At 40.2% G+C, this 12,342-nt stretch overlaps 1 protein-coding gene across 3 annotated transcripts in view; it reads left to right on the top strand.

Moving 5' to 3' along the window:
- The window catches only part of LOC101655475 (probable small intestine urate exporter), a 17,122-nt gene extending 4,948 nt beyond the window's left edge, over positions 1-12,174 (top strand). For all 3 annotated transcript variants that reach the window (XM_045295788.1, XM_045295790.1, XM_045295787.1), the window contains exons 5-13: positions 1,088-1,321; positions 1,427-1,514; positions 3,013-3,099; positions 5,017-5,134; positions 5,258-5,402; positions 8,316-8,448; positions 8,545-8,692; positions 9,479-9,569; positions 11,838-12,174. In XM_045295788.1, coding sequence (XP_045151723.1) covers positions 1,088-1,321; positions 1,427-1,514; positions 3,013-3,099; positions 5,017-5,134; positions 5,258-5,402; positions 8,316-8,448; positions 8,545-8,692; positions 9,479-9,569; positions 11,838-11,972 — 1,179 coding nt within the window. In that variant the 3' untranslated portion in view covers positions 11,973-12,174. The remainder of the gene's footprint in view (positions 1-1,087; positions 1,322-1,426; positions 1,515-3,012; positions 3,100-5,016; positions 5,135-5,257; positions 5,403-8,315; positions 8,449-8,544; positions 8,693-9,478; positions 9,570-11,837) is intronic.
- Positions 12,175-12,342: the final 168 nt, after the last annotated feature.

Genomic DNA, 12,342 nt, shown 5'->3' with positions numbered 1-12,342 from the left:
TAGCATCTATGAGTATATCTTGGAACTGAATTAGAATACAAAGGAGTATATTTTTTTAATGAAAGGGGGAAAAACTATATATCTATAGGAAGGGGTTTCAAAAAGTTTGTGAAAAAAATTAAAAGTATGATAGTTATGTAATCTGGTGTCAATTTGAGGATTCAGAGTGTAGAGCTGGAGTCTAGCCTGTCAATCAGGATATAGCCAATGAGATCTCTGTGTGGGCATGGCCTTCTCCTAAGGATTCTGGGAACTCCTATATTTTTCCTCCTTGGAGTCAGGAAACACTCTCTCTCAGCTCACTCCCCACCCACTGGCCTGTGACCTCCCTGCATTCGGCATCATTGCATGTGTTTTGTGAGTCCGAAGAGGACCCTATAGATTGGTATCAGACATATGGGTTAATATTGGACTTATGGACTTGATCTGGATTGGACTGGGATGTTTTTTCAATATTAAATTGTTCTTGTATATAAAGCTCTTTCTTATATACTTATGTGTGTTTATAAATTTGTTTTTCTTGTCACCCAGAGGTGATAATGAAATTTTCCATGAAAATTTTAAAGTCTCTGTGTGTGTGTGAAAACTTGTAGAAGGTGGACTTTGTCACAGGAGGAAAACTCAAATATTTCCCCCTAAAATTAAAAAGTGATAAGACTGCATTCTGAAAAAGGAAGAAAAATTTACAAGACAACCTGTCAAATTCTAGCACGCCCGGGTTTCACTGTATGCGTAGACACACAAATTAATGGAAATCTCCATACATAGGTAGCTCAGATTTTTGTCTATTTTTCATTTGGTTCTTCTACATGTTTTACTACACGATGTTAGCTTGTCCTACTTGTAGACACTTTCATTCTGAACAGGTCCTCGTACTTTAAGGGATTGATTAATTGTGTCAGGGCAATGAGAAAGAGAAAATTGAGCACATACTTCTGTCTTTTTGATGAAAATGGTAGATTGGTAATCAGAGAGAGTTAAAAGGAAGAAAACTTCCCATAATTTCTTGCTTTTCCATTATCACAAGAAAGAAACTGTCAACTCTCTAAGCAAATTCAATAGACATGAGATTCTCTTTGTCCTTTAGGCCCCTGTGTATGACTGGAGTTCCGAAATCCAGGGAATTATCCTCAGCTCCTTCAACTACGGCTCCTTGTTGACTCCACTACTCGTCGGCTATGTGGCTGGGATATTTGGAGTCAAGCATGTGGTTGACGCTGGCTTGTTCATTTGCTCAGCCCTGAATCTCTTTATTCCACTGGCAGCTGATACAGGAGTGACATTGCTCATTGTCATTCGGATAGTCCAAGGCATAGCCCAGGTACCAGGAGGTTTTCTGCATATTAGTGATTCCAGGACAAATGTACAATGCTAAGAATAAGAATTCTTTCTTTCTTCTTCTTCTTTTTTTGTTTTTGTTTCACAGATTATGGTACTAACAGGTCAATATTCAATTTGGACCAAATGGGCTCCCTCACTAGAAAGGAGTCAACTTATCACCATTGCTTTATCAGGTAATTGATATCCTCAGGCTAACCTTAAATGAACTGTGCAAGAGTACTCTGCAATGGTATGTCAACGGAACCAACATTGTACCCAAACTACTCCTTCGCCTTTATCTTGCACTAAATTACTATCTTAAATAGTCTTTCTACATCATAACTGAATGTTTGCTATTCACCAAACTCTATTTTGCACATGTATATAGGACACATATATTTGTTTATGCGTATTACACTTTATACTTACTGTTCCATTATAGCCTCAGAAAATCTTATTAATCAACTATAAATATTCCCATTTTTCCACCCGATCTGATCCCACCACACCAAGGCAAAACACTAAGGGCATGAAACAGAACAGCAAGGGGAACCAAGCAAGGAAGTCCCCAGAGAATACCAAAAAATAGACTTTGGGGCCAGGATTTGGAGCCCCATCAGACTAGACCGGAAAACACTCCTAACGGCCAACAAACAGTCCTTGAACTAACTAAGCTTTTCTTTCTTGCTGTTGTATTTTGTTTTGTTTTTGTTTTGTTTTTTGCCATTGGCTTGTTGTTGTTGTTGTTGTTGTTTTATTTTATTTTGTTGCTTGGTTTTGCTCTGTCTTGTTTTTGTGCATGTTATTATCTCTGCAGGTCTGTCTGGATAGGACAGGCTGGGTGAACAATCTGGAGGAGAAAACAACGGGACCCACAGTTCCGGGGGGACATGGGAGAGAGGGAGGTGGGGGAAAGGTAGTGGTGTTAACAAACCCAGGGACAAGGGAAAAACAAGTGATCCAAATCAGTGGTGAGCAGGGTATAGGAGGCCTGGTAGGGCGTGACCAAGGGTAATGTAACCAAGAGGAATTACTGAAACCCTAATGAAGGCTGATCATCCAGGGCAGATGATCCCTTCAGGACCAGTGGCGAGAGTGGCGATACCGGGAGGATGGAGTGAGGATGGGGTGAAAAGGGGGAATCAATTACAATGATCTGCATATAACCCCCTCCCTGGGGGACGGACAACAGAAAAGTGGGTGAAGGGAGACGTCGGACAGTGCAAGCTATGACAAAATTTTAATTTATAAATTATCAAGGGTTCATGAGGGAGGGGGGAGCAGGGAGGGAGGGGGAAAATATGAGGACCTGATGCCGGGGGCTTAAGTGGAGAGCAAAGGTTTTGAGAATGATGAGGGCAATGAATGTACAAATGTGCTTTACACAATTGATGTATGGATGGCTTGTCATAAGCGTTGTATGAGCCCCTAATAAAACGATTTAAAAAAAAAACATCCAGAACAGTTAAAAAAAAAATTCCCATTTCATACCGAAGATAACTGAGATAAATGAGCTCCATAACTTGTCCAAGATCTTACAATTACTGGATAAGGAGCAAAATTTGAAAGTAGGTATTCTGGATTAATACTTGTCATCACTGTGTGACTCAGCTTGCTAAGGGGTAGATTGAGAGGAAGCTCTAATGTCCCGAACCTGACCATCTCACCCAGAACATGTCCCCATGTGTGCAGGGGTAATGCTGGGAAACTTCATCATCTTTGCTCTTGGTGGTCTCCTCTGCCAGACCATTGGGTGGCCTTACATCTTCTACATTTTTGGTGAGTTGTGCTTTTCAAATTTCAGAGTTTTATTTGATGACCGAGAAATGCCGCACATCATTTTTCTCTCATGCAAGTTGGATGTTTATATAACCAATGTTGAAAATACTTAGAGTTAAAAGCGGTGATCAATTAATTTTGCTGGCTTCCAAATTGACATTTATGTTTCAGTTGCCTCAATGCCTAGCTTTAATAAGTCCCATGATTTTATGAATTTAAATGCATGATAACATTATTTGCCACTTCTCATATTAACCCATAAGGACACGGAAATTTCTTCTTTTTTTTTAAGTTGTGGAAACCATATCCTGGAGAGATCATACTTTATATCATGCTGCTTTTTGAAAGAGCTGCTTCCCCGCCCCCCTCACCCCCAATTATTACAGTAACCAGAATGCTGTAACCTAATGAGAAACAAAATTTTGATTCTCTAATGTGGAGATCAAACCAGTAGAAGTTATAGGATAAGCCAGATCCATAGAGGACTCAGGAGTGAGGCGTGAGATTGTGCAAGAGTTTTCTAAAAGCTACGTGCAATGACCCTGAGACCCTATCTTACTATTCACAGCCTGTTACACACACCTAGTTGGGACCTGCTCATTAACTCTCAGCTGTGGTTTGTGTTTAATTGATTCAGAAATATTCTCAGCGAAATCCCACTTGCAAACTGCCTGATTCCTTAGAGTAAGTCTCCCTACTGTTTTAGTGGGTGTCTAGTTCTTTCACATCAAGCATGCCTTTAACACCGGATCAACATATACACTAGGGGGGAAAACATGAAAAATTTGATTATTTCAGCTCATCCACCTTCATAGATTTACCCCAGAAACTTCAAAAGGACATATGACAAGTATTATTCTAGCAGTGAGAGGACTGCTGTACCCACGATTTTGAGAAACTGTAAGCAGCTATATATAATAAGAAATCATTCATTATTTGCTGAATGAAGACTAAGATCTTCAATTTCCAGTGTGCATCATAACTGTTTAATTTTTACATCTGTTATTTCCTTCTTAGATGAAATTTACTGGTGCCCAAATTGTGTTTTTGTTGAGATATATTTTGAACTTATGACATAATGCCTGATGCATGGGGACTGTTTATTTACATTTATGAATCAATGTGTGCATGGCAAGCCAAAAACTGAGACTGAGAAATCTTTACACCTTCTCAAAACCCCAAGATGGATGGTTAAAAATCTGTAATCTCTGCATTCAATCATGATAAGTCTGATTTTCTCATCACTTTATACATGTACATATTAGAGGGAATTTATTTGCTGAAGATTAACTTCAGTTCATGCCTTGACATTTTCTGAGTAATTGGTTCCACATAATAATGAATTACTCTAATCATGGACTTTTAATCAGATAAAAGCATTATGGAAAGATTTAGGACGGAACCTGACTACAAGGAGAGGGACTAATTGGTCCTTGAACAGTGAGGTCATTTGCAAGCACAGGGGACAACAAGGTGTAAGAATGGTGATAGCCTAAATAGCGGTCATTTCCAAACCTCTGAAAATTGATGGTAGAAAACAACCATCACTTATTATCATAATTTGGTGGGGTACCTGGGCACCTCTGAAACCTGTGTTTCTCATATTCCTTGGACAGCATGCTAGCTGGAGTATGTTCTGCTCTTGAAGGCAGTCACTCATAAGGAAAAAGAGAAGCACACATACGTTCTAGGCTCCCAGTGGTTCTAAGGCATTGCCAAAAGCAAATGACATGGCCAAGTTTAAAGTCAAGAAGTGGGAAAGTGCGCGCCATCTGTGAGAGAACTGTGGAAGGAGATAGATTCAGGGAAGATTAGAGAATTGAAATCAGTCCTTCTGTTAAGTACAGTCACGCTCTCTGGGCAGTCACGATGAAAGAGGGACTCCGGCGCAATGCTCATTGGATCCTCTCTTGCTAGGTGGAATTGGCTGTGTCTGCTGTGCTCTATGTTTCCTTCTGGTTTATGATGATCCCCTTCATCATCCGTTCATCAGCACTGGTGAGAAGATGTACATCCAACGTGCATTAGCGAAGAGGTACATTAAGAGCCTCCCCTACCATTTTCTTCCATGTCTGCCAGGATGTCTCTGATGTGCAGAGGGCTGTGCAGAGAACGCCTGTCTCTGATGGAGTAGATACTGAAATGTGCTTTCTTCCAGGTCTCTTCCCATTAAGGCTATGATCAAATCCCTACCACTTTGGGCCATTTTAGTCTCTGCTTTCTGCCAATCCTGGGCTTATCTTACCATGGCGACTCACACACCAATATATATCCGTTCTGTACTTCATGTTAACATCAGAGATGTAAGTGCCAAAAAAGTTCCTTGGGTTCTTTTGATTGAATGTTTCCTGATGTGACACAGTGTATTTTCCATGGTCACAAAATCAAGGATTTTATTCCAAGCCCATTCATGTAAGTATTGCAACTGTGTTGACTTGAATTCTTCTTGATCTCAATGAGGCATATGCCGTTGGAGGAGAAGATGATATGGCTTGCGGTCATATCGGTATTGGTAGAATGCAATCTTTTTAAGGGACTTATACAAAATTTTATATCAATCTATTTAACCTTTGTTAACAAGGCACTTTGTTGACCTCATATAAAACAAAGGGCTAACAAAACCTATTCTGCCTCCCAGAAGCCTGTTTCGAAAAAGCTTAAAGGAGGTAACACTAGTAATGCATTATTAACAGGACATCAGTGATCAATTATGATGCATAATTAAATTAGTACATAATTTCAGCATTGTTTTCAAGTATAATATATAAGAAGAAAAGTGCACATATTGTTCAGTTCTCTGAATTTTCACAAATCGAATGGATACCCTGATCGCCTTAGATAAACCTTTTAATTCCTAGTGGGCTTGTGTCACAAAGTAGGGAAGAAGGCACTAGGACATCAGAGCCTGGTAGTGACAATTCACAAGGACACTCAATACCTTTTATACCTTCACCTTTGTATCAAGGGGGGGTAGTTTTTTGTCTGTTTTTTTTTTTTTTATTGACTGGACGCCTTGGGAGAAAAGGCGCTCAGTGGCCAACAGAAGAGCTAACCTCTTAGTGGTCGTTGCTTGAGAAACTAGCAGGGCCCTGGCCTAAGCGGACTGAAAGTACTGAGGCGAGAAGCCCAAGAAAGGAGGATCTATCGGTCTTCTCAAAGTAAGAGGAAGCTATGGAGGAGGTCATGGAACCAGAGCACCAAACAGGGATCAAGGGTCAAGAAATTCAAGGAAGCAGGAGTCAGTACAGACACAAAGACACCCTGAGATTGGTTGTTGGGAATAATTTGCTCTGAAGGGTTCTTCGCCTAATAAAGCCTGAGACAAAGAGGATATGGTAACGTTTGAGGGGAAGGGTAACGTGGAACTAGGTGGAGGAGAGTCCCAAACGAGGAAGTCAAAAGACATGGATTCCCATTATTCTCTAAGGTCAACCAAAGTGGATGGTCTTGGCTTACTCATCTGTGAAATGAGCAGCTTGGATCAAGTGAGAGCTAAAATCTCTGTGTCGTTTGGGGTCCAAATTACTTCACCGAGACTAACATGTGACTTATATTTTCATTTTCCTCAGGAGAATTTTAAGTTAGAGGTTGAATCCATTATTAAATGACCCTACATGTTTGCGAGTTGAATGGTTTCATAGAGTTTTCTTGGCTGTAATCTTCATGAAAGCCGATCTTTGGGCCTTCTGCTGCATTGCTGGGTGGGTTTGAACCGACAACTATAACTTAGTGACTGAGTGCTAATCATATGTGCCACCTAGAAGCCAATCTATTCGGAGGCCCCAATATTTTTAGAACTGTAGAAGTATGTACATGAGTAATTCTTCCTCCCACTCCTGTTTCCAAACCTATACTGATCTGAGTCCAGTTGACACATAAGTATTTTTGGTTAAAGCTTTATTTAAAACAAAGATTTAAAGCTATTCTTACAATGCTTCCTTTTGAAAAGGACTGCATAGTTGAATGTTAATGCATGTGCTTATTTAACTAAGTTATTTTACACGAAATATTGTATGATGTATATGCTGCTTTGTTTTACTACATAAAATACATTGGAGATGTTTCATGACAGTACTTAAGAACTTCCTAACGGAGTAATATTCTGGTTTCTATTCTTTCAGCAATACCCCCATGAAAACCTTATTCATTTGTCATTTTGCATTTCTGATGCTATTTCTGTAGATATCTGTGTTCCAGGTAGGTGAGCCAATGGGTATATAAGTATGAACTTTACATGATAGGGCTTCAAAAAGTTCGTGGAAAAATACATTATGTTTCGCTTCCTCTTTTTTACAAACTTTCAAAAAGTCCACTGTGTTATGAAATTGCTCTGTCTTATTTACCTAATGTTGCCAGGACAAAATACGCCGTAAGTATGTGGCATAAAAGACCAGAATTGGTTGGGTCACAAATTTGGAGGCATTGGTTCCAGCGAGAATCTTTTCTTCTCTATACATCAGGGTGTGACAAGGTTCCTTAGCTACCTGCACTCATACCTTCACCTGCCAACTGCCTCCCATGATGTGCCTCTCCATACCTGTTCTCTCATTTTATAGGCTATCATTCAGAAGAGATTAGCCTGGGATGCACTTTCCCTGGTACGACCTCTCTAACCTAAAAAAAGGAAAGCTCTATTTCAAAAACAGTATCATATTTACAAGGCACAAGGTGGGACTTCCAAATAGTTACTGAGGACCCATTTCCAGAAAGCCACACAGGAGAATGTGCTGAATACATTTGTAATTTTGCAAATGTGCTCTATGGAAGAGGATGTGTCTCTATGGTTTTATTTTGCATTCCTATTATTCTACATTGGGTTTGGGGGCTTTGTTGCTGTTGCTTGCTTGTTTTTTTTATTTATTTTATAGGTAAGGTTGAGTACTTTGTAATATATTTAGAAGACACATATTTTTCTATTCTGTAGATTGTTGAAATCATTTGCCTAATTTGAACTTGGTCTTGGATCTGTTTCATATGTTTTTCCAGATGATCTCTATATATGAGACGTGCACTAGGCCCTTTCTGCAAAATGAATCATGCACATATTTTCCTCCAGGCAATACAATTACACTGACTCAATCTAATAAAAATTATCGATATGCACTGTGATGATAGATAGTGAAAAGGCAAACGTACGGACAATTGGTCCAGGCATCAGTCTGGGTTATGGTGAGGAGAGGGAAGGGCCTGCAGCTCATCTCGTCTTTGGTCCTCAGAGTGGGATCCTGTCTTCCGTGCCATCTGTGTTTGCCTTCGTCTTTATGATCATTGGAGGGCTACTGGCAGATTTCCTTCTTTCCAGAAAATGTCTTAGACTCATCAGTGTAAGAAAACTCTTCACTGCCATAGGTAAGAAGTGAGCCACTTACTGGGGTGGGTGTGGAATGCCTAGAGAAGCCACCTTTTACTCTGTCTCTGTCCCCTCCCTCCCCCACCACCCCCCAGGAACTGCCATACCATCGATGTTCTTGGTGTCCCTGTACTGGGTCCGGTCCAGTGCTAGTACTTCTGTGGTCATCGTGGTGCGGTTTTATATCTTCAGGAGCATTTCCTTCTCAGGAATCTATGTTAATATCTTGGATATTGCTCCTCGGTAGGTCCTGTATCCTCACAGAAGACTTATTCAGTTGCAGGAGCCCTAAATCTGTTCTGATGCACATAGAACATGTGTCATATGCAAGAAGTCACAGGAAAGGCTAACACGTACCCTACATCCAAATAATCATTGGAAGGCATCTACAGCTGTTCAATCATTGGGAATTGACCTTATCCAGGTGAAAACTAGAACAGTCAGTGGCTTCTAACATTTCAGTGTTGGGATCACGGCAGACACTCCTCACTGTTGAGGAATGCAGCCATTACACAGGGTTGGATAATTGATAGGACCCATGAGAATCCACAGAATCATATACGGTTTTGATAAGGAAAGCATACTTGGTAGTAGAAGAAAGTATAGGTGATGAGCAGAGATCACTAAGACGTCTCTTCATAGATCCCCAAGTCAATGCACGTGGTTTCTCTTTACATAGGTGTCAGGATCTCAAGAAGATTTGAAGGGAGTCTTCATCTCATACAATGAGACTCTTTTGTGCCCCAAACAAAATTTCAACATCAGGCTCCATAGTGAACATAGATACCAGGTGCAAGCCACCAACTGATTTATAGTCTATGAATGAAAGTGACGACTTAGTACCAGTGTCCCCTTGAACTCTCAGACCAAGACACATGATTATATTAATAACTATTCCTTCCAAGACATCGTCCCCTCAAGGCTCAGCATAACGCCAGACATCCACATTGGTAAGAACAGAATTGCACTAGGCCAGCCCAGCAGAACCTTTCACTCACAGAAACATGTTTCTACATCATCTCTCTACAGATACTCAAGCTTTCTTAAGGGGGTATTACAAGTCATTATGTCCACAGCTGGAGCAATCTCTCCCACCATTACTGGATTTGTGATCAGCCAGGTAAGGTCTTAACGGGAAACTCGAGTTCAGGATTGATCAAGATCACCCAGGAGAAATCACCCATGTTCAGTCTGTGAACAGGGGAGGAGTGCTCAATTGGTTGACTCTGCATTTCCTAAGATGAGTCTCTCATGGTGCGCATCCACTTTTCTGACAATAATCTTGGAATTTCTCCTCCTGTGGAGCTCCACTGTGATGGATGTTTTGGGCTGTACCACTATCAATTCTAAACCCTTGAAAGTAGTGAGCCAAATGGTGCAATGTAGGAATGATGTAGGAACTCAATAAAAGGACCTGAATAGATGACTGAGATACTGGATGAAAGACAAAATGATGTCCATGCATTATGAGCACAGAACATCGCCTAATCAGGAAGGCTTGCTGTTGGCTTTACAGTTATAGCATTTTTGATACTGGAAGCTCTGTCTAGGTGTCAAAAATGTGAACAATCAAAGTAATTAACTATCGATAACAATCCTATTCAAACAGACATTACATAAAGCCAAGTGTGAACCTCGCATAAATATAATTGTTAAGGTTCTCTATGCCTTTCCATGAGTAGGTCAGGAAAGTAATATTTTCAAAGGCTCAGCATAACTGGCAGAGAGGTGAATGTGCTTGGATGATAATGGAAAGGTTAGTGGTTTGAGCCCACCAGCTGCTCTGCAAGAGAAAGATGCGACAGGTGATTACATAAAGATTACACCCGTGAAAACTTTTGAGAGCAGTCTCTCTCCTATACACTGAGTCAGAATAGAGGGTGATAGCTTAAATCAAGAAAATGTACAGGGAATAACACGAGTGGTCTTTATGACATCGAATGACTTATATTTTGAAGCTTCAATCCACTTCTAGTCATTGACTAAACACATTGTTCGGAAATAGTTGCTTATACAAAACATTTCAAACCGGCCCTGTTGTTTCTTTCATTTATCCATCTATCTATTTCTTTTCTTTCTTTTTTTTGAGATTTTAGGCCTTTATTGAAAGGCAAAACAACATGAAAGCTGTGATCATATGGAAGTGTAAACTATAACTAACCTTTCTAATTTTGGAAATTATAGAATTTATTCAAGTTTTGAACTTTTGATCATAAACATTTTTCTCAGGTAATAATCTGTTGTAGTTAAAGAATACATAAACTTCTTGGGAAATCAAATGCAACAGAATTTTGTATTGAATGCAAAATAGAAAAATATCAACAATCTTCTTTTGAGTTCTATAATGGCAGACCTCCCTTGGATTATGTTTTTTTAAAAAAATCATTTTATTGGGGGCTTGTACAATTCTTATCACAATCCATACATACATCCATTGTGTCAAGCACATTTGTACATTTGTTGCCAATATCATTCTCAAAACATTTACCTTCTACTTGAGCCCTTAATATCAGCTCCTCATTTTTCCCTTCCTTCCCCCTCCCTCCTGTGTGAACCCTTTATAATTCATAAATTATTATTATTTTGTCATATGTTACACTGTCCAATGTCTCCCCCACCCTGTGTGATCATGAGGTGTCGAAGGGATCAGGTATCAAGCATCAAAGAACAAAAAATTACATCATTGTAAATAAGGGTGAGTGCAGAGGAGACTCAAAGCCCATCGGTAGGCAACTGGACACCCCCTTACACCTCCTCCTTGTGGGGAGGAGATGAACCAGTCAGGGTGCAGGGTAGCAACGATGAAACATATAACTTTCCTCTAGTTCTTAAATGCTTCCTTACCCCCACTATCATGATCCCAATTCTACCATCTATCTGTTTCTTAATTCAACAAATACGTATTAGACATTGGCATGTGCCACACACTGTTAAAGGAAATAAACCCAAGTTCTTACTCTCGTGGAGCCTACAAGAAGAAAACTAACAGAAAAAGGTAAAACGTGGTATATTGGTTTGTAGTAAGCCTTAAGGGGGAAAAAAAGACCCCAAACCTGCATCCATAAAGTCAATCCTTACCCATTGTGGCACCAAATGCTCAATTTCTAGGAAAAGAACAAGATGGGGTAGGGAATAGGACACACGAAAGAGTGTAAGTTCTATTGTAAACTGAATCGGTAAAGCAAACCTCACTGAAAAAAGTAACTTGTAAGTAAAGAGTGGAAGAGTGGCTATCTAGTGCAGAGTGTGCAATAGCCCAAAGACAGAAATGTGCCTAGCATACGTCCCCCACACCCTAGTGGTAGAAGCAGATTTAAGGGAGGAGGAGCTGAGCCACAAGGGATCAGGACTCCAGGATAATTAATGATGTCTATTTTCCTGCTTCTAGGATTCAGACTTAGGTTGGAGAAATATATTCTTGATTTCGGCTGCTCTTAATATCCTGGGTCTGATGATCTATCTCATCTTTGGCGAAGCAGACGTTCAGGACTGGGCTAAAGAGCAGACAACCACCCACTTATGAGCAACCCCAGTGCTTCATTCGGTTCAGATGATCCCTGGTTGCTTGTTTCCCCTCCAGAATGTTCTCTGGGTGCTTGCCAGATTGCACGAAGAATTTTAACTGACTACACATCTCAGAGCATTGCGTTGTGAAAATACTGTTGTAATGGTGAAAATTCTGACTTTTGACTTTATGGGGAAATAAAACACTAGCTATTTAACTCAGAGCTCCTAAAGGTGTAGATTTGTTTGACCTTTCTTCATGTCCTCCACTGCTTTCCCGGTGGAAGCGTCAGGATTCTGAGGACAAGTTCTCACCGAAGGAAAAGAAGAGTCTAAATGTTGGGAGCAAACTGAGGATCACAATGGGAGTGGTGCCCTGAAACCCAGAC

This window comes from Echinops telfairi, unplaced genomic scaffold, assembly GCF_000313985.2.
Source record: "Echinops telfairi isolate 266 unplaced genomic scaffold, ASM31398v2 ScPeMD7_5868;HRSCAF=6743_0, whole genome shotgun sequence".
NCBI classification, from domain to species: domain Eukaryota; kingdom Metazoa; phylum Chordata; class Mammalia; order Afrosoricida; family Tenrecidae; genus Echinops; species Echinops telfairi.
This window is presented reverse-complemented; position numbering and strand designations above follow the sequence as displayed.